The 21,947-nt window shown below is 42.5% G+C and overlaps 2 protein-coding genes across 3 annotated transcripts; both read right to left on the bottom strand.

The window, feature by feature from the left end:
* Positions 1-455: 455 nt before the first annotated feature.
* On the bottom strand, positions 456-13,350 carry nacad (NAC alpha domain containing). Its single transcript, XM_020648539.3, has 10 exons — positions 12,965-13,350; positions 9,460-9,743; positions 3,994-9,346; positions 3,370-3,618; positions 2,766-2,857; positions 1,925-1,993; positions 1,657-1,803; positions 1,426-1,560; positions 1,174-1,296; positions 456-601 (listed from the first exon to the last, which is right to left on the bottom strand). The coding sequence occupies exons 1-10, from the start codon at positions 13,047-13,049 to the stop codon at positions 587-589; spliced, it is 6,552 nt and encodes a 2,183-aa protein (XP_020504195.2). The 5' UTR covers positions 13,050-13,350; the 3' UTR covers positions 456-586.
* A 1,816-nt stretch (positions 13,351-15,166) lies between these two features.
* tbrg4 (transforming growth factor beta regulator 4) lies at positions 15,167-21,915 on the bottom strand. 2 transcript variants are annotated; one of them, XM_020648493.3, is made up of 11 exons: positions 21,833-21,915; positions 20,858-21,377; positions 20,429-20,749; positions 19,806-19,980; positions 19,137-19,294; positions 18,917-19,027; positions 18,676-18,820; positions 17,783-18,025; positions 16,821-16,932; positions 16,580-16,694; positions 15,167-15,687 (listed from the first exon to the last, which is right to left on the bottom strand). In XM_020648493.3, the coding sequence occupies exons 2-11, from the start codon at positions 21,284-21,286 to the stop codon at positions 15,586-15,588; spliced, it is 1,911 nt and encodes a 636-aa protein (XP_020504149.2). In that variant the 5' UTR covers positions 21,287-21,377; positions 21,833-21,915; the 3' UTR covers positions 15,167-15,585. The 2 variants fall into 2 exon arrangements, with proteins under 2 accessions (XP_020504149.2, XP_020504150.2); XM_020648494.3 differs by lacking the exon at positions 21,833-21,915 and adding an exon at positions 21,566-21,687.
* Positions 21,916-21,947: the final 32 nt, after the last annotated feature.

The following is a 21,947-nucleotide window of genomic DNA, read 5'->3' as shown; positions in this document are numbered from 1 at the left end:
TTTGTCCTGGCCTTTGTCACACATGAACAGCAGGTGTTACATGACAATTAAGTCATTTTTCAACTACATGAATAACATTTTCTGTACTCTTTTTACTTTATGTTAGAAATTACGAAGAAGCAAGTATAAGGTTCCAATTTTGTGTTGAAAGTTGGGTTTGTTTACATTTGGATCACAAATGTCATCAAGTAAGAAGTCTAAAACACTTTTTTGCTAACTTTTACTTTTGAAAACAATATAATAAAAACATTTCAAAGATTTTTTTAAAGATTGTCTTGGGATTGGAAAATAGACGGTCAAATTCAGAAAACTGGAAAAGTAAAAAATGTTCAAATCACAATGTTTGTGTATCTGCAGAATATTACAGATTTGCAGTACGACTGTGCTGATCTGAATGTTCACTCAAGTAACACCATTCTTTTCAGTAAAAAACAATTCTGCCACACAGACCAATCCCACGTTGGAGCAGACTTTATTTAGCAGATACTGGGGATGCAACATACAGTAGCAGCGATACAGAAGAGTCAGTGGCGTTTAGGCTTTATATGATGTGGGAGGGGGTCAATGGTCAAATCCTCCTCGCCACTTACATGGTCAGCTCCTACATGGAAAAGAGAAAGAGAGACAGAGAGAAAAGAGATTTTCAAACAAATGCTTATGTTGGTTAATCAAAAAAAGGGAAACATATATGAAAGATATGATAAAATTAATATAATTTAGTGTTTGAACTGTTTTTTGGAAGGGAAAACAAGAACACAAATCAGTCTTTCCTAAAATTGAAGAAAAAATAAGATGAAATAAGCTGCACTGTGATGTAAAACTCATTAAATAAAGGAGTGGAAATTACACTTCTTGTCCTTGATCTTAAGCCAGCATCATCTTGCTTTCCACCCAATCAAGAAAAATTAACCTGCGTCACAGAACATCTCCATTATATGAGTTGTTGCTGCCATCTAGTGGTCATCAAACTGCACTGATGACCTACAGAAGTGTAGAGGTTGCTCAGTTACTGGGGAGAAATTCTTCTTGTCATTTGTCCTCCACTCTTTCTCCTATACGGCACACCCCCTCTGAGCACTGTTTACTTACCATGACTCATTATATTGTTCACCATCTGCCCTCCCTCTACCCCCCTCCCCCACAACCACTCTTTAGCCCCCCTTTCCTCCTCACCATGATTGCATTCACAATGTCATTCTTGTTGTGTTTTAGTGCACGGACAGCCTTGGCTCGTGACACGTTAGCCTGAGCCATCACCAGCTCAATGTCCCTCTGTTCAAGACCCCCCTCATCCACCTGATGAGCAGATACAAAACATAACCAGAAAAAGTATAAAAAGTTTACAATAGAATACAATATTTAAAGTAATTGTAATGACACTAATGTGGGAGTTATTTAGACTATTTGAGACAGGAGGACCAGTACCTCTTCTTCCTCCTCTTCACTCTCCTCTTTGATGGTGAGGCTGGGTGGGACAGGTGGAGCCAAAGGTGATGAGGTTACAGGCACCTTGAATTTCTCTGCTGCTGCTTTATGAGCCTGCTGAGACAGGTCTTCAATCTGAGAGCAGAGAGGAGGAGGAGAGAGGGAGGTTCAGAGGCAATACAACACATGCTTGATTAAAAAAGAAAGAAAGAGAAAGAGAGAAAGAATGACCTTTGCCTCTCCAAATACAATGTAGATGTCTGACGCAGGGCTTTTGAACACATCTGGTCTGCTAATGACAAACAAGATACTCTTGGACTTCCTGATGGTGATTCTGGTCACACCATGTACCGGCTTCAAACCCAGTTTGGACATGGCCTACAGCAGCAGAGAGAGGGGAAAAGAAAGATGAAATTAAAACTCTTACAAAAAGGAAAAACTGCTTCAAAATCATATCCTATAATTCTATTCAGTCCTTTTGATATAGTCAAAGTCTGACCTTGCGTGCCTTCTTCTCACTGCGACTCTGTTTCGGTCTGTTTAGCCCTTCATCTGCAGAGGAGATTGACTGGAGAAAAATAAAGAAATATAAGTTAGTTTACTTTAATTATGTATGTTAATTCCATGTTAGTTTTGCAAACCTATCATGTGTAAATTATGCGCATGCTTCTTAAATGCAGCATGCATTAACATTCAAGTTGAGTAATACAATTTCCAGAGTATCATTGTAAAGATTTTTTTTTAAATCAAAACCTAATCTGATAGGGCCATAGACTGTATAAAAAGATGGGCAACACGACAGCTTCCCAAAAGTGAAATCAAAACATTTGGAGCTGCAGACTGGCTGAAGAATGGGTCATAAGCTCCGCCTCCTCCATGTTATGAGATGGGACATGGCTCAAACTGAATTTAAAATAAAGGTCAAATAAATATTTCTTGAACATGGTTTCTGCCATAATAGTTAGTAAAATAAAAGTTTATTTTGAATTAGTTTTATGTCGTGATAGACAGCTCTGGTGACAAAAGCAGCTCCTGTGTCACTGTGTGCGCCTGTTTAGCAGAGTTAGAGGAAACAAACAAAAAAAAAGTAATTGATCTCTACACTTAATATTGTAAGAGTCTACTTCAGACTGAAATAAGAATCTCTTCTCCTTTAACTGCACTCTGAGGGATCTTTGTCATTTTACTGGTTAGTCAAAAAGGTAGGCAGAGACTACTGTGCTACTCTGGCTCCAAATGACATCACGAGGGCAATATGTCAGAGCCCATCATCCTAATAAAATATATGGATAACACTATTTACACGGAAATGTATTTCCAAGCAGAATACATAGACTGACCTGGGGCTCTGATGGTCTCAGTGGTTCTGGCTCTTCTAGCTCAGGCACTGACCCCTCGCTCTCTGACTCATTACAGGAAGTCATCACGGAGCCTACACAAGACGATATTCAAGAACATATTAGTGAGGTGAGCTTTATTGATATTGCTGTAGAATATAATCACCATAGAAGCAGTAATGATGACATTAGTGAATCTATCTCATTAGTGCCATGCTGATGAAGAGTGTTCATTTACAATACAAAAGCTCAGCAGAGAATTTAATTAGCCCATGGAAAATAGATGTAATTATATCTCTATACTATGTAATTTTGCATTAGACGCAATATGTTATTTAATACAACAGATTTTTAGCCATTATTCAAACAGGGACTTTTAAAATGGAGACAATTTATATTTTTTGTAATGTTGTTTGTCATTAAAGCAGAGCTACTTTAAGCTACATCTACCTAATTCATCATGACATTGAAATGTTGGACCAAATAATGTGAAACTGCTTTTACTTTACTAAGACAGAAAGAAAACAAATACTTTATTAACTATATGAAATGGCATTAAGGGGATTCTCTCCCTAAATTATTCGGCAAAAGATAAGAGACAACTCACAATTGTTTTTGAAGGATAGGTTGATCTCTTCAGAAATCCTGTGACTGTGGTTGATTGGACAGCCTGACTGTCTGTCGGTGATTTTGTGGGCGGAGAAAGGCTGTAACTCCAGTTGATTAGATGGACCCGAATCTTTTTGCATGGATCCATTTTTGTTTTCTGCAACTGCACTGGGCTGAGATCTGTGACTGCGTGGCAGCAGTCCAACATCCTCCTCACTGTCTGTGTCCTCCTCAGCCATACTGGGACCTTACAATGCACACATTAATTGATCAGATTTGTATAAGGAAGCTCATATTTGACTTTACATTTACAAACTTTAAACTTTAAACTTTAAAAATATCAACAATATAATCAAATGCATGCACATAAAGCACAAACCTCACTACGGCAACTTTAAACACACACACACACACACACACACACACACACACACACACACACACACACACACACACACACTGTAATACCTCAAAAACTATTTCACACACAAGTACATTAATGTACACACATACACATTCTAAAACATTCAACAGTCTTCATATTCAATTGATATTAATTAAATTTAACTGAATTGAGTTTAAATGAATTAAAGATTAAAGATATAATTATTTCCATACTCACCTCTGCACCTGCCTTGTTTGCTAGATGTGTGACCCTGCTTGGTTTTTTTGTGAGCCTGGATGTTAAGATTAGGCTGAGACTCTGAGAAGGAATGAGATTTTGGACATGATATTGTGTTGGAAACACATGCTGAATCAACAGTCCCCAGGACAGGTGAAGACGACTCCTGGGTAGGCTGAGACAGGCTCAGTGGCAAGGCAGTGGAGAGTGACGGTGAAGAAACACTTGTGGTGGATGTAGTTGATGTATAAAGGACAACAGTGACTTCCTGGAGGTTGTTGTTGGGAAGAAATTGGGAATTAGAGGCTTGTTTTGAAGTAGGGGAAGGTGAGAAAAGTGTAGGGTTGGTGGGGCACAAAGGCAGTGAAGACTGCTGCTGGGCTAAAAGCGCAGGTTGGGATTCCTGCACTGGTGTGGGAAGATCATCTTCAGGGTCTGTTGAAGCGCAAGGTATGGGGGAGGAGGAGGAAACATGAGATGTTGAGGAAGAAAGTGGAGTCAGAGAGCATGATGAGATATCCTGGGTTGCTGGGCTGTGATCAGTATCTATATTGTTGTCATTAATGTCCAATGTAATTCCTCTCCGACTATCAGATAGGGGTCTGTTATCGAGAACCTCCTGTGCCTGATGTGGTTCATGGTTCCTTGTCATCACAACATTGAGGTTGTGTGGGGTATGCAAGGATAACTTGTAGTATCCATGGGTAGGATTTTTGACATCAGGAATGGAACTGTTCTCCCCCTGGATCTCTGAACCAGATTCAGCCTTGTCTGATCCAGTTGTCCTCAGTTGACAGTCAGACACTGAATCTTTGTCATTTGCCTTTTGGCCTTTCTTAGTTTTAGAATCGTCTGTGATTCCCTTTGACCATCCATCTGCTGTTGTGTTGAAGGGAACAGATGGTTCCTTTGGATCATCAACAAATTCAGGACTAGAGTCAGCATGACTGCCTGTCTGGAATGCCCTATTTTCATTTTGCTTCCCTCGTCTCCCTTTCTTAGAAACATTTGGTGTATCTTTGCAAAGTCCCTCCTTGGGTGTGTGGCACGCAAAGTGTTCTGGCTTGTTCTGTGCAGAAGATGTCTTTCTTCCCTTTTTGTTCTTCATGACTTTCTGTTGACCTCCGTCTATTGCTTTCTCCTCTGCTTTTTCCTTTTCATCTTCTTCCCCTGAGTTACAAACAACACACTGCTGTCCTCTAAAGGCATCTTTAGTCTTTGGTTCATCGACAAGTCTGTCAGTCACAGGACTGACTTCATCTCTTTTTTGGTGAGTCTGAGGCTTCACCATCTCTGAATGAGAACTGGTATTCTGCATTTTGTGTTGACAGGCTATACTTTGTCGGGATTGATTAGATTTATATTTAGGAGAAAATGAACCAAAGGATCCATGTAGCAAAGAAAATGGGGCATTACTATCTTGAGTGATTGTTTGACACTCATGGCTGATTTTAGTGTCAACTAATGGCCTAATGGATCTGCCAGTTTTGTCTTCATCTCCATCATCAAAATTGGTGTTAGAAACCTGAAGTGGTATCTCCTCAAGTGGAATATTAGACACGGACTCTCTAACACTGACACTGACACTCTGGGGTCTCACTTCCTCTGATAGAGCATTCAAACTCCCACACATGGCTACTTCCAAGGGGTCAAAAGCAGAGTCGTTGATATTGTTAGAATTCTTCCAAGTGTCTTGTATTTGTGTGTCTGTGCTATCTCCATCTTGGTCTGGATTCAGATTACTGACATCATCTTCTGGGAATCTTGAGCTTCCATCCTCTCCTCCCCCTGCTTCTGAGATCTCCTCAATGGATTTCCAATGCGTCAAGTTGGACTCAGAAGTTCCCCCCCCTACTAACTCTTCATCGGCCATCTTGTCCCTATCTCCACATAGACTGTTATCTTCCTCATCCAAAACAGAATCCAGAACATTGTCATCATTTTGGCACATTTCACTGCTCAATGCCTCAGGAGCCAAAGCAGTTTGTGTGCTTTGGCCCTCTGCATCACACATGAGCAGACTCTCTGCTTCTACCTCATACCTCTTCCCCATTGACAGGGAAAGAGACTCCCCTGCTCCCCAGACACCAAACTCAACGCCGGACCCTAATCCTAGATGTAGTCCCAGCCCCATCCTGTCGTCACACCATGCTGTTGCCCCGGACACCATTTCCCTGTTTGTCTCTGTCTCTGAGTTTTCCCTTTTAGGGGAAATGGCCAGTGGAGAATGTGGGGATCCAACAACACCCAGCACCCCATCATCAGTTGTAAGGGTGTTTTCCCTCAAGTTTTCCTGGGCAGAGTCACATGGGCAGTGTTCAGGGGTCAGTTCTAGATTGTCAGCAAGTTCTGGGATAATCTCTGGAGAAGTAGACACAGGGATATTACTGGGATTGGTGCAAGGGTTGGGACTAGAACAGGAGAGAAAAAGAACACCTTTATTCAAGTCATTGGTTGCAGTGGCCGTATTCATAGAGGGGCCAGAATTAATGCTTGTGCTCTCCCTATTCATTAACTCTGCTGAGGCATTGCCATTCTTCTGGTCAAGTTCAATCTCAGATTCCCTGTGCATAGTGGCTCTACACTTGGCCTCTGCAGCTCCAGGCACATCAACTTTATTGGAGAATGACTTTGATAATGCAAGTCTGCTTGCTCCTACTGTCTTTTGGCTCTCTGGTTGATTATGACGGGGCTTGATAAGCAACTTAAAAGAGTCTTTTTCTGGTTTTTCTTTGGGTTGCACCTCTGAATGATCAATGCTTGGTTTCAAATTTTTATCTTTCTTCTTAGAATTTTCCTCAGCCCTTTTTTCTGAAACAACAGATCTGTGAATGTCTGTGGTCTCCTGCGAGAAAGTAGCAATAGGAGGGATTTTTTGGATCTCAGCAGTATGGCCAGGAAGAGATTGACTGACCACAGGAGTTGTGGAGCAATGAACATAAAGGTTGTCATTAGGCTGCTGAAGAGAGTTGGAAGAAACAGAGATAGTCATCATCTCACTCTCACTCCTACCCTCGCCCAGATTGCTTGAGGACTCTGGTTGATGGGACATTTGATCCATTGGTTTGCCTGTATTTAGCTGTGTGTGAAAAGATGCCGTTTGATCTATTTCACTGGTAGAGTCCAGTTTATGGTCTGACTTGGATTTAATGAGTTTAGGTTCATCCAGAGGTTTGGGCACTATATTCTTGCCTTCTGGCTGGGCTGCAATGGCTGCATGATCTACATCTTCCATGATGTGTTGCATGTGCATAGGTTCAGATTGATCAGTTCCAGTGGTAGACTCCTGTGTAGATTCTGGTTGGATTTCAGTCTGATCAAGTGCATCCAATGATGTGGGTTCTAGTGATTCTGCATGCCTCTCAGTGCTGTAAAGACGTTCATCTTCCTCCCCATTATAAGAGGCAGAATCCAGTGAGTCATCTGTATCGTCTTGGAAACAGAAGGATTCATCCAACCCCTCATTAATAGATGTTTCTGAAAGTGAATGAAGGAAGGATGCTGAGCTATCATCTGAATTATCCTTCACTGCTTTGCTGTCACATTCCTCCTCACCATCTACTTCCTGCTCTTTTTCTTCCTCCTCTTCTTCCTCTTCTACCACTTTCACCTCTACCTTAGCTTCTTCATCTGCATCATCATGGTTGTCAATGACATCATCTTCATTGTTTACATCATCATCATTACCACCAGAAGCGGCATTAGCAGTGCTGTCATCATTGCCATCATAGTCAAAGTCAACATCATCTTCTTCATCATCATCCTCATCTTCAACATCTGCTTCCTCCTCACCTGCTGCATATGCATTTGCATCTCTTTCTTTGTGTTCGTCATTCATATTTTCTACGTCATTCTCTTCCTCTGTGGGGAAGAGAGTAATTTCCATTGAATCAGCCTTGAAGATAAGACTTGTGTGGAGGGGGAATGAGATAAGGGAGGCAGGGATCATTCTTTCGTCATCTGGTATATCATCCATACAGGCTGCTTGGGAAAGCATGAAAGAGCTTGGGCCCAGCCTTCCAAAGGCTCCAGGACAGAAGGCATTCAGCGGGATGACAGGTGAGTCAGGACTGAGGCTAGAAGAGGCCATGGTCATGTTCTCTGTGTCAGGAGTCAAGGCAGTGGAGAGTACTTCTGGTAGGTCGTCCATCTGCGCGTAATGCTCTTCTGATAAACATGCCTCCAGTTGCAGTTTAAGGCCTGTCTGCATGGGACTCACAAACTCTGCTCTTCCAGCTTCTACCAATGGGCAGAGTGAGCTTTCGGATTCTCCCCCATCCTCCTGGGAATCACTGCTATGGCTGCTGCTGCTTCTTAAAGGAGATGTATCTTCAGTCACCCAGCAAGGACGACAACTTTCTCTCGATATCTTGACCTCCTCCCCTTTTAGGGCTTCATCTTCCTCAAGGATCGCTGTTCCTGTTATACCCATTCTGGAATTCATGACAAATTCTGGAGGATGATAAAGGCAGAATTCACCTGCTCTTTCCTCCTCCCGTTCTGGACCTACTCGTCCCTTGTCCTCCCCAACTTCATCTCCAATCTCTGATAAAGAGCCCACAAAGCAAGCAGGGGCCTCCTGTGCTTCTTCAGTGAGGAGCAAGTTGGGTGAGGTGGAGGGGGAGGTTGATGAGGTGTATGATGAAGCCCAGCTGCCACCCTCGGCTGTGATATAAGAGCCAGAGGGAGAGGTGAGAGGAGAACAAAGATCCTCACTGTCTGAAGGAGAGCCAGGGGAGAGTGGGCAAGCTGGAGAACCAGGATATGAATGATGTTTAAGGTGCAAGGAGCGAGAAGCCATCTTGATAGGAGTTGAAGGTGCAGTATAATACAGGTCGTGGTCAAGAGATGAGGGCACACCCACTCTTAGGGGGTCAACAGTATAGGGTGGCTCATTGAAGGACAAAGCAACTGGGCAGGCCCGCTCAGAGAAAGGGTGGGAAGGCACTTCATTGTTAGAAAGGTTTCTACCCGCTTCCTCATTTTCAACAAAATTGCCATCAGTTGTGATTGGCTCCAGGGTGGATGAGGGAGGGCATAAGGTGCTGTGATAAGAGGAGGAGGGTAAGGTTGGAGTTTGCACAGGTTCTTTTTGTTGCTCCTGCTGCTTTTGAGGACTTTGAGCTTGGCTTTCTTCTTTGACGAGTTCCGGCTGGGTCTCTTTTGCTTGTGACTGTGGATTTGAGAAGCTTGGAATATATGGCAAGGGGATAGCCAGATTCCTTGAATCCAGTAGAAGTCTTCCTTCCTGGATTTCCATTGTTTTAAGCAGTGTCTCCTGACCCATCACCACCCTCGTGTCAATGGTCTGGGGCTCTTGATAGTCGCTTTCTACCTCAGAACCAGTCAGAACCTATACAATACACATTATACATTCATATCAAAGTTCATGTCAGTGTTCAAATAAACATTTTTATGAAGACAGTTCATTTAAGATTGAAACATGCTCATCAACACATAACTCACCTTAATTCTTTCCATTTTAACAGGGATGTGGCGACCACATGGTCCATGTCCACCTAGCTTTCCAGACAATCTGGTTGTGTTGCTGCGGCGGTCAGAGCCTTCAGGTTGAGGTCTTGGAGTACCAGAAGAGCTGGGTGTTGCATGAAATAGGCGTGGTCCAAATGGAGAGTTGCATGCTGGGAGTAGCTTCTGAGGAGTACTGGGAGAGGGGCTGGAACCACTGTCACTAGGGGAGGAGCCACTGTCACTAGGAGTGGAGTCAGTAGATGGGTGTCTTGTCATATCTGGAGAAAAAAACCCAGAACAAAGTAAAAAATTCTTGATTAAAGGCATAAATGTGATATTTTAGCAGATTTTGTGGCAATCAAGTGGCATAAACATCGTAATCCCTGACACTAGCCATTTTGCAAGGCTACAACTTCTTAAATGTAAAATAACCGATTGATTTTATATCCTATTGTTCAAAGTTTAATTTTCTTCTCCAATACACTTGCTCAGACAGAGGTATAACAAAGTCACCAACATGCTGGTCAGTAGATTATTTAAAATGATCTCTGTGATACCTTGATTGTTTTTGATAGCAAGACTGAAAACAGAGTAATGTTGGGCTGTTTTCTAATATTTTGAAAAGTGTTCAAAACTGAATAACTGTTTGTAGTGGTTAAACTTAAGAATTAATAAAATAATATTAGGGTATTTTACATTTCAATCCAAGTTTTTCTGTATTTGACTTTCTGTTTCAACATGTACAATTGCCATATAAGATGGAGGCAAAATAAACTGTTATTGAATTACATGTTCTCTTTCCTAATGTCCTACTAGTCTACACTATCATCTTCTTAACTGTCATCAGGAAGGGGGAGATCACTGAGGGGAAATGACAGGATATATGAAGGAAATTAGATCATCGGTGAGTAAAGTGATTCTTCTGAGTTGGCAGTAAGGGAAAGTGGTGAGGGGGGGGGGAAGGAATAAGAGTCCATATTCCCCCGTTTTCAGTTACTCTACTTAATAATTTTGGTATGAAGAATTAATTACCATAACATAAAACCATACATATTTTTAAATACTGCCAAAGGGTGGGGTGGGGGTGTACACTTAGTTCTATATGGACACCAAGAGAAGGAACAGAACCTTCGTTTGCTCTCTTATCTGGGACATTGCCAGAGTGACCTCAATCCACATGATGATTGGCCATTATAACACACAATTGGCTCAGCTCAGTGCCAGCCACAAACACACACACACACACACACACACACACACACACACACACACACACACACACACACACACACACACACACACACGAATAGACACTTACTCTTCCAGGAACCCAGATATCACTTACTTGCTAATTCACATCACTTTCTGTTCTGTAACTTCTCCTTTGGGTCACTCCCTAAAAATGTTCAGTAAATATTTCTCTATCAAATTCCCCTCTCCCCCTCTTTCCACCTAATGTTGTGACTCTCTGTCTCTTCTCCTGTCCTTCATGTTTTGTTTATTTTTTTACCAAATATATCTCCTGTGCTTCTCCTTCCTCATTGCTTTCCTGCACTGCCTGTGGTGGTTGTGGTGGATGCAGTCATCAGCACTTTGTAGTCCTGCATGATCAGTGCCCCAAAAAATACGCTCTAGGTGTGTTTGTGTATGCTGAGTCATGCCTCATGGGATAAAACCTGCCACTAATCAGAAAGATGCACAGTTAATCAAGCACAAAAGCCAACTACTGCTTTGTCTGTGTAAAACAGAGTCAGGTGGGTAGCCTAATTGATACAGCACAATTGATTTCAATTGTTTCCTCTATATAAAAAGGCAGCTAGCATCAGTAACTCGGTGCACAAACATATATAAACTCAAGCATTTAGCTCAGAATTGTGTCTCTCATTCTGTCATTGTATGCTAAGCATTGGCATCACATGTAAGAAATAATAACTAAGCATAATATTGCAACTACTGTTTTGCTAGGCTGCTAAATAACCCATTGACATGTTTAGTTTCTGCTAGCATAACTGCCAGTCCATCCCCCCAGCTGCAGATTCAGTGCTGAAAATCATCTGTGAATGTCTGCCTCTCTTTCCCTCTCCTCACTCAGCCTGCAAGTCTCCTCTGGGGGAATACATTGAAATCAAGCACCGGGCTAGGTAAGGCAGGAAAAGGCCGCATTAAGCTTAGCAGACTGAAGCTGCGTCACAGAGGCTGCAGCACTGGCCTGTCAGCCCGTGGGGGGGCTTCAGTTTCAGCTCAGAATGAGCTGTTAAATGGGAGCACCCCAAAAGTCTCATCCGTTTGTTTTTTTATACATCTACCTCGTATTTTTCATGACATTCAGCTCCATTATCTCTCTTTTCTCATCATGCTAGTGCCAGAATACAAGTTAGCATCTTGTCATTTTCAATCCTCCCTCTTCTACCTAGATTTAGGCCAAGAAAGCTTAAAATAAATTCAGGCCTAAGAACAGACTGGGGCAAAGATGAGCTAAAGAAATGGCAATTTTCAAGGAGGAGCCAGAGACTTTTCCTCAAAGCCATTATTATTAACCGTCATGACTGTTACAACACTGTGCAGTGTACTGTACCGTACTTATTAAAGACTACATTGTGTGCAATAACTGTCAGTGACAACTTTCTCACTCTGTTCATTATTGCCTGACTGCAAGGGGACAAAAATAAAATGTTGACTCTCCCAATCACTCATTCACACTATCCCAACACTAAGCCTATCTCTCTCTCTCTCCTTTTTGTTACTTCTGTTTAATAACTTATCTCAAGTCTTCATACAACATCTTTATATGTAAAGCAGCAGTGTAGAACAAATTGCAACAATAACACTAGTAGGATGTGTTTGCGTGTTTCTGAGATAGCTGCCATGCTGCTGTGTCATGTTCCTTCTGAGGCTTGCGGGGGGAGGGAGTAGCCACTCCACACTTCTTGTAGAATTGCTAAAGGGATGTGGATGTAAATGGGGCTGCAACAGGGCTGGAGATAGCAGCATGGTAAGGAGTGAAGCTGGTAAGGAGGTCAGGGTTAGGGTGGGGTAAGGTGACAGAGGGCAGTAACACAAAGGATTTAAATTAGGTTTTTAGTATAAGGAGGGATAAGGTTGATGGTTGATGGTTGATGGTTTGCGGGAGGTTTCTTAAATTTGGGAGCTGGAAGGGGGATTCAGCAAGCAGTTAAGTAAGAATGCAAACATGCAGCTGAATCACAGCTTACTCAGACTGCACATGTCAACAGAAATGACAGACAGAAATGACCCAGCACTAAACTGACTGTTCAAAACATTGAAGTTTCAAGCAGATCGTGTCACACTTTCTTTGTTTCCCTTTTCTATGTTTGCCATTCTTTATAACCTTCTGATTCTCCCCTTTTCTCCTCTTATATCCTAATCTTTCTAATGCAATCAACCTGCTCTACACCCCCCCCATATTTTCTTGATTATCTCCTGGTCTCTATCTTCCATCAAATCAACCCTCTTCAATCCCAAACCCCAGAGGTCCTACCTGGTCCAGGGAGCCCTGTCTCCTCAGCCCCTGGCTCTGGATGTTTGTCGGTGGGGACAGATCTGTGTGCGCTCTCCCCCGGCATGCTTCTCGCTGGCTCTGACGCAACAATAAACCATACAGCCGGAACAGACAAGGTGAACAGGGAGCGAGGGAGTGAGAGAGTGAGAGCGAAGAAGAAGAAGGAGGAGTAGGGGAGGGGGGACCTGAATGCTCAGCGACCCAACACTCAGATCTTTCCTGCAGCACGTGTCTGCCTATGTGTGTGTATGTGCTCGTATGAGACAGAGAGGAAGAGAGATGGGAGTGTGCTCTCCCTGGTCCCTCTCTGTGGTGCAGCGCAGTGATGCTGCTGTTGTGGGCGTGTGTTTTCAGAGCCTTATGATCCACTTCATTTGCATATGAGAGTCTGTGTGTGTGTGTGTGTGTGTGTGTGTGTATGTGTGTGTGTTTAGAATCTGAGAGGAGCTGCAGTATTCTCTCTTGATGCCCAGTTCCTGCTTTCCTCCATCCTCATCCTCCATGACCCCCCTCCCTTCCTTCCTCTCTCATCCAAGCAATGACTGGATCTTGGGAGATGATGTCAGCAAATTTCCACTGTTGTCTCAGTGCTGCCCTCAACCTTGAAGGGAAGGACCAGTACTGCAAAAACAAGAGGAAGGTGGAGAAATTCGCTCAAATACAGCGAAACAAACAGGAAGCCAGTAGAATCAGACAATCAAAGAGGCATGAACAAAACCTTAAAGTGTACCTGTGCTATACCCTCTGCCTCTGCTCTGATTGTTTTCCCAACATGGAGACCCCACCCCACCCCCAAGGGCAGCTATTGCATCGGTTTTGCTCTCCTCTTTGCTCTCTATCCCTCTATTTCTTCACTTTCAACACAATAAGTGAGGGAAAAATAGAAATAGAAGGACATGGAGGGGGCGGCAGCAATGAGACAAGTGATCAGCCAGGGTAGTTTCCATGGTAACCCAAAACTTGCCCTGATGGATGTGCCAGCTCAGCAGAAGTGATTACCACTTTAGTGGATAATGCCCTTATAGCCTCAGTGCAATCTGGGTGACCTCAACAGATATAGCTGTTGATAAATCAGCAGCTTAAACCTGTTTGTGTACTTTGCTCTGCAGCTTTTTAAAGATATCAGGCAGAGCTGAAATAATATGATTTACCATCACTGTCTCTAACATGCTCTTATCATGTTTATTTGATGCATTTGGGTAGCAATTAGGCTACGGTTTGATTTGCATTAAGAAGGAAACTTGCATTTTCATGGATTAATGTCCTCATGTTCAGATCATGAGCTTTCCCCTAACACAATGGTTGCACCTGCACACTTGTAACACATCATTCATGGGATATTATGACCAAAGGGTTCAATACTTGATGTGCAAGCTGAGCTCTCTCTCAAGTCCATCAATCGATCTTTTCAAAGCCTCAAAATATTGGAAAACCCGAGTGAGCAGCGTGATTGTGGATCTTGTGATTCATCACTCATCTTTCCTGTTGCCCGTTATTCGCCACGTTATTGGCTTTGTATCATCCTTTGGCTCCCTCTTGTCTCCTTGTCTCCTCTTCTTTTGCCTGCAGTCTTCAGATGTCTTCTCTCTGCCACTCAGTGTGCCGCCTCTGCCCTTACTGTTTGTGCAAGCACTCTCAGGTCAGCAATGTGTTTATCTGAGAATCCTACACATACTGTCTTCTTATAACAATGCTGTTACTCTTAACATGCACATTAATGTAAACATAGATTAAGAAGGACTTGGAAAAATTATACAAATCTGTTGAAGAAAATAAACGTATCAAATGAATGCATTTTTTTATTCACTGTGCATACTTACTACATGTGGTGAGTTTGATGCCTCTTTTTGAATATTGCACACCATATTTGAGCAATTTAAAAGTAAATTAATTACTTTAATATTTGAAAAACCTTTTCACATTGAGCAAGCTATGTGAAGACTTCTCCTCAGACCTGTAGCACTCTGCTCAAATAAATGTCTAAAAATAACGATGCACCCACAAACACCAGTATGTTAGAGGGAAGCACCATTAACTGATAGATGTGAAATGAAACATATGCCGTCTGAATACCACACCAATGATTTTCAAGTGCAACATGCCTGACGGTATAGGCTCAAAAAAAAGTGATCCACCCATAAGGCATACACTGAATCTTTTAAAAATAAAAACAAGTAAAAATGGCAATAAAATAGTTTATTCCATCACACGATGACACACATTCACAGAGGTAATTAAGTTACTTTCATCTATACATGCTGATATTAAACATAGAGCTTCTGTTTTGATAAGTCACTCTTGGTAGATCATATCATTTCTACAGAAGGACTAGTGTTTATTTCTGTCTCTCTCTCTGCCTCAAAAACCCTCGCTCATCATTACCATGGAAACAGGGAAAGCCCCACACGTTGCCAAGGGAACCGGAGCGAAAATATGTCGGTATATTTTCCTGACAAAGTATGAGAGAGCTTTTCTGCAATGCCGCTCCGCTTTAAGTGTGAGCGTGGGTGGATGTGTGTATTCCCTGTCGTCCAATTTGGTCGGGAAAGCTCTGATTTAGCCGAGTCTGCGAAAAAAAATTTGCCTGACACTTGATCGGATCACTTGGCCATGTCCTCGGCCACGGCCTTCCCGATTTTATCCTTCAGGTACGCCAGTTTCTGCCAGTCTGTCTTCAGCTCCAGCCACTCGTAATACGGTATCTGAAGTGGGACAAAAGGGAAAGATTTGTGATTATTTCATCACCACAGAGCAGAGGTTCTTAACTGGTCCATCCAAAGGACCCCAAACCACTTCCTTCAATAAAATCTTCTGATCAGATTTATTGAATGAAAAATAGTGCAGTTTGGACCTCAAATGGTACCAATCATGTGACGGAACAAAGAGAAGGAATACAATCAGCATGTTTTAAGAGCGCTTCATAGACTTTGTACACGTTTTCTTTTTCCAGTCACATGTTCGCGACCCACTGAAAACGGCTCCGTGACCCACTTTTGGGTCCCAACCCACCAGTTGAGAACCACTGCATTAGAGGATACATTTTCATGAAGTGTATAAGAGGAGAAAACAGTTGTGAAACCATATTTTTACAAACACATTATAAAAGGGTTATGCTAATTTTGACATCCTAAAGAAGTGCAAACCTGAGAGGCAAGCGATGCTACAGTCAGCCAAGGAATTCTACTAGAAGATAGAATGAGAGTTTTGATTGGCCTAGATGAGGCAGGCTGTGGCTGGAGCTCTATTTATACCTCAGTCTGCAGCAGGACCCAACTGACTCTCAATTATGAGGTCCACTGTTTGCATAGCTTCTGACTGTCAGATAGAGGAGCAGCAGAGCTACCTCCGTATATTCAAAAATTGAAAAATGAATTATTTCAGCAAACACACTTCTGAAAATTGTATTTGCACTGGCTTAAGAGAGTTTGGAGTAAAAAAACTGTTCTCAGCCACAAATAGCTTGGTTTAACCTATTTACAGAGATAGAAAAAAATAACTTGGTCACTATTTAAAAATGCTTTTACTTTGAAGTCACTACAACACAGTCCCACACTGCTACAAAGACGGTTAATCCCATCTCCATCCTCTCCCTACCTCCACTATGATGAAGCCTGCCAGCTGGATATGTCGCTTCATCATTACGAACCTCCCCAGAAGGTCTTTACACTTAAAGCCAAAGTTTGGAAAGTCCCAAGCCAAGACAGCCAGCCTGAAAAAAAAAACAGAGAGATGAATGGAACAGTTTGAAAAATAATTCCAGACAACTAGAGCAAAACAGAAACCAAAACAAATCTTTAACAACCCCTGCCTGCATGATTCCCCTAGTATGACTCACCGTCGAGCCCCTGCAGGTAAAGGCTGGTTTCCTCCTCCGCTGGGTAGATGAGGGGCTTTCAGCTCCGACATGTCAACTGGTTTGTTGTCACAATCCACAACCAGCTCACCCTCTGATAAGAGAGGAGCATGTCAGGTGTTAAAAAGATACATTGCATAAAATTCTATTTGAAACAAGATTGAGCCTAGAGTATCAGAAATACTTTTTTAATGTCATAGAGAAAAAACAGAAGGACATTCATCTTGTGTTGGCAATGCAACTATATCATATATCTTTCTTCTGTTCCGGTATAGTTCCAATGAACTTAACAGTGTTTTCAAATCTAAAGTTTTGGGGGATCCTGCTCTTTTTAGACTCCATCTGCCCTCTTAAGATGTGGCACTTCCCTCTCTGGAATCTATATTGCTATGTCATGAAGAGGTACAAAGAGATCTTTGATACAGTTTCTCCTGACAGGATTTGCTGTGCTGAAATGTAATGATCAGTAAATCCTCCCTGTTCAGAGTGCTAATCTATTATCCAACGGATTTCCTTTCTTGACCTGGAAATCCTCAGGACTGTACGTAAACTGGACACACCTGTTGGACTTATCAACAAGTGTGATGGCCACCGGCTCACTGATGAACCTTTAAACCTTTATGAAGAGGAACTGGGTTTTGGGTGTTTTCTTTCTGCTTAGGGTGTTGCATTGCCTTTTTTGTTCTTTTGTATGTGTAATGTTGCGCTACCTGCCTGTCTTGATTGTACAGCAATTTGGTTGACATAGTCGCGTTTAAATGTGCTTAATAAATGAATATGACGTGACCACATCATGTTGTACACCTTTCATCTTTTGAAAAAATGAGAAAAAATGTAAAGAGGGATGTTGTAAATGTTGTTTTCAATGTAAAAGTCTTGTTAAACTGTAGTGATAAAATCAGTAAGCAGTATTAAATGTTTGTAATCTTCAAGGATCTCCTTACCAAGTGTCCATCCATACACAGTGTCGACCCCAGTGCGAACAGCCTCTGTCGCCCCACCAACCAAACTCTGCAGAGCTCCTCTCAGGCTAGTCTGTAGCGGTGAGAGGGGGGGAATTCTAGGAGGGATGGACAGGGCACTCTGGGAGTATGGAGAATCGGAGAAGCCAGGATGTTCTAATTGGAGGGTGGCAGCAATGTGGAGGAGCTTCAAGTGATTGCTATCCACTCGAGCTGTGCTGCCCTCTACAGACAGAAAAATACAAGAGAGAGAGAGAGTGAGAACCTACACACTGACAGGCATCCATGATTACTGAAAAAAACTAATTCATAATGCCTGAGTAAGCAGAAATCTACTGGTGCTGCACTTCCATCTACTGAAATAAAAATAGTATTTTAGCCTTCATCGCTCAGACATTCTTAATGTTTGTTTGTTCGATTTCTTCTTGGATTATGTCTGATTACTCTCTAAATATTTTTCCTAACCCCTAGCTCCACGTTTTGCATGTCTTGTATTGTCCAGCACTTGTTTTATCTCATTTCCTCACAATGAAAATAGAGAAAATATTAGAAGGAAAACGTTTGCCCTAAGAATTCCAAGGGCATAAGTAGGTCAACATTAAACAAAATTGACCTTTTCCTAAATTTCAAGGTTTTCCCCTTAACCTCACTAAGTGATCGTGTTAAAAAGAATGGCACAGATAATAATGCCCAGGGACACAACTGTAGCCAGTATGGAGGGAGAGAGGTATACAAGTCATATGTATTCTATGATCCCCACACAAAACAACCCCTGCCTCTTTGGCCTGTCAAGTTCTGTTAAGAGGAGCAGCTATATAAATACAACATTTAGCAGTGCATAGAAGGAGAAGGAATGCCACAGCTCGGTGTCGTACCTGACAATTCGGTAATATGACTCTGCTGTGTGAGCGGAATGAGGTAATGAGGCTTGGCCTGTTGAAGCACACAGAGAGACCAGACTACATCTGTCTGAAAGTGGGGCCTCAGACCTGAGAGAGAGTCCTCTAGTGCAGAATGAACCTTTAAAAAAAGAAAAAGCATCAATAAAGAGTACTCTTACGGCAGGAAGAAGAAGCAGCATGAAGAGCTAAAGGGAGCATTTAGTATCATCAGTACCTTGGTATAAAACTTCTCTTGGTTGCTGGGCTGAAAGCCGAGGTTGGCCAGGGTCATGAGTAGACTACCGAGCTGAATTGTGCTGTACGTCTCACTGTTTGTTGTGTAGTGCTGGTGAAACAATATAGTTTAACAATGGAAAAGATAAAAAGGTTAAAATGAGATAAAGCTCTTTTTTCAAATTCACTGAAGTTGTGTTTGCACAAGATGTGTAACTGACCTCAGCAAAGGCCTGAAATAAAGGCACGTGGAGACATTTGAGGAAGCCGAGGGATTTAGCAAAGCGTGTGACTTCTTCAGCGCTGAGTTCAGGGACTCTGGGTAACAACTCTGAGGCCATCCGCTGAAATACCTTAGACTGGTTGAAGTTCAACTTTCCTAGAGAGAGGAACAAAGACAAAGTTGTTACTGCAAGCAAGAGACATGGAGTTACTGAGCATACAGTGGATTCATTTGTCGTAACCTTTCACGTGAAATTAAGCGGTTTTACTCGCAATAGTAGTAGTTTTCATTGGTCCAGCAATGATAAGCAGAATAATCAAGTTGAACAAATCCTGCTTCAGAAAAAAAAGTGTATGCATATAAAAAGATGAATGAAGAAAATTGAGTTTCCACATAAAAGTTTCATTTCAATGCCTCTTTGTCAATGGGGGCAGAATGAAAACAACATTACTTTCTTTGTACTATTTTCATTGACTCAGCCTTCTTTGGAGTATATCTGCCCTCTGGAGTTTTAAAAATGAACACTTAAAAATATAAAATCTTTAAATAGTGTGTGAAAAACAGGATAAAAAGAAAATGGCATAAGAGACATGGACAGAGACAATGTTCATTTATTTATAAATGTCTACTGTGTTACTGGATGTCTTACAACAACGAGTGTTAATACCGTATGCAAAGGCCACGTCCAGTATCAGGGGAGTGGTGAACTCGGACGAAGGCTTCAGCAGGAGATGGTAAGACAGAGCTCTGAGCAGCGGCACAGATCTGCGGCTTTGAGCTGCCAAAGATAAGCAAACTTTACGAATGTCATCTGATGAAATGCTCTCAGCCATCTCCAAAGCCTGGTTAGAGGGATGGATGAAAAAAAGAAAGTCCATTAAGGTTTGAAATCACATTCAGCTTACAGGATCAATAATTCATGTGAAAGATGGTAATAGAGGTTGTCACGTTTTCAAAGAGATACAGCGGTCACTGTGTTCGCACACTGGCCTCTCCAAACTCCAGATTTATCTGGCCTAATCATCTGTGATGTGTATGTATCTTTATTTGATATATATTTGTACATGTTGTGCTACTGAACACGTATCTGATCTTCTCTGATCTGATCAAAGTTCTTTTAACTTTATTATCCTTGATTCTTTCTCCAGGGAAAACAGTTTTCAACCAAACAGAATCTGTAATTCCTATTACATTTCCCTCCGAGTCCTTGTATAAACTGAGGTTAAGAGAAATGTTAACATAAACGCTGTGTTTACTCTGTTGGTTGGTGTACGTTTTCAAATCTCGCACCTTGTCTTCCAGTCTTTCCATCAGGGTGGGTGAAATGCGGTATCCTCTGGACATCAGTGTACAAACAGTTTTAGCGTCAGCGATTTCGGTCCAACGCAGTTCCAGCTGTTTTAACGCAGCGTTCACTATGGCCTCATCCTGCGGTGCTTTCCTGTTTGCCCCCCAGACCACTAGGAAGCCCAGCTGTTTGTAGGACAGCCTGCGGATTCGCCACAGAACCTCCGTCTGGACAGAAGTGACTACTGATTCACTGTTGGAGAAACGCAAACTCCAGAGAGCTCGCAGGACGTTCATTAGAGTGCTGTTCCACACTGTATTCACCTGGAAGAGAAACACACAAAATAAAATCAACATTTTCCGCCAAGCTCAAAGAACTCGGATAACATTTCTTTCACTTTGCCAGTCCGCCTCTGTATCAGGCTTCCTTACCTCTCGATTTAGAGTATTTATCACATCCAGTAGCCTTGGATCATTTATCTCATCTGGTGGTTGTTCCTTATATTTGCTGTTTGTCTTTAGAACCAACTGACTCCACTTTATCAGGACGTTAGCAGCCTGTTGACTATTCCCTCCGTGCTCTACCCATGCCAGCAGGATGCTCTCTGGCTCTTCCGCCTTTTCCATCAAATTGTCCAGGTGGGTGCGTGCAGGTATGTCTGCGTAAGTATTTCCCTTGTTGATTGTCCTTCCCTCACACATTAACCTCTCTGCGCTCCATTGCAAGCCCAGAGCCCTCTGCACCGCTGCAGGTCCAGCCACAGGCGGAGGCTGGCGCGCGGCGGCAGCAGCAGCAAACGGCGCCTGGGAGGAGACGCTGGAGAGCAGACGGGCATACCTGCCAAAGAGGCGGCTGGCCATCTGGTCTCAGAGACAAGACAGAAGGCTCAGGTAGGTGAGGAGGCGGCTTTTCACAAAGTTCAGCAGACAGGATCACCGTCCCATGTCCAATCTGCAGTGGAGAAGGTGTGGTTACAAATAAACACGAGGACAATGAACTCAATCTTCATTTTCTGAGTTTAATTCAGCATTAAAAGCTTTAATCTAACAACAACTTCCGCATGATAATTACAGAACTCTTACTGTAGAAAATCCTGGTTGTGTAATGAATAACGCAGTAATAAAAAAAACAATACATACAGGCTGTGATTAACAATATAGCTGATATTTCTGCATCGAGCAACACAACCACCATCAGAATCTTGAGATTAAAGGGAACCGGAGCAGCCACAGGAGAGGTGTCGCCGTCATGTAACATATAAATCCTGACCTTGTGGAGACAATCTCTGAGACGCCGCTTCACAGCAGCTACTCACTCCTTCACCCGTCAGGTGGTTTCTTTGCATAGGCAGCGAGCTGAATGACGTCATAGTGACAGCAGTTATCACATTGATAAAAAAGACTTACCTGTATTTAATGGTAACTTTGGTGAAACAACCAGTTCACATGGAGCGTTCTGTCAGAGAATGTCGCAGATTGATGACGTCGGGGGGAGGGGGGGGGGGGGGGGGGGGGGGGCGAT

The sequence above is a fragment of the Labrus bergylta genome, chromosome 8 (assembly GCF_963930695.1).
Source record: "Labrus bergylta chromosome 8, fLabBer1.1, whole genome shotgun sequence".
In the NCBI taxonomy this organism is placed as follows: domain Eukaryota; kingdom Metazoa; phylum Chordata; class Actinopteri; order Labriformes; family Labridae; genus Labrus; species Labrus bergylta.
This window is presented reverse-complemented; position numbering and strand designations above follow the sequence as displayed.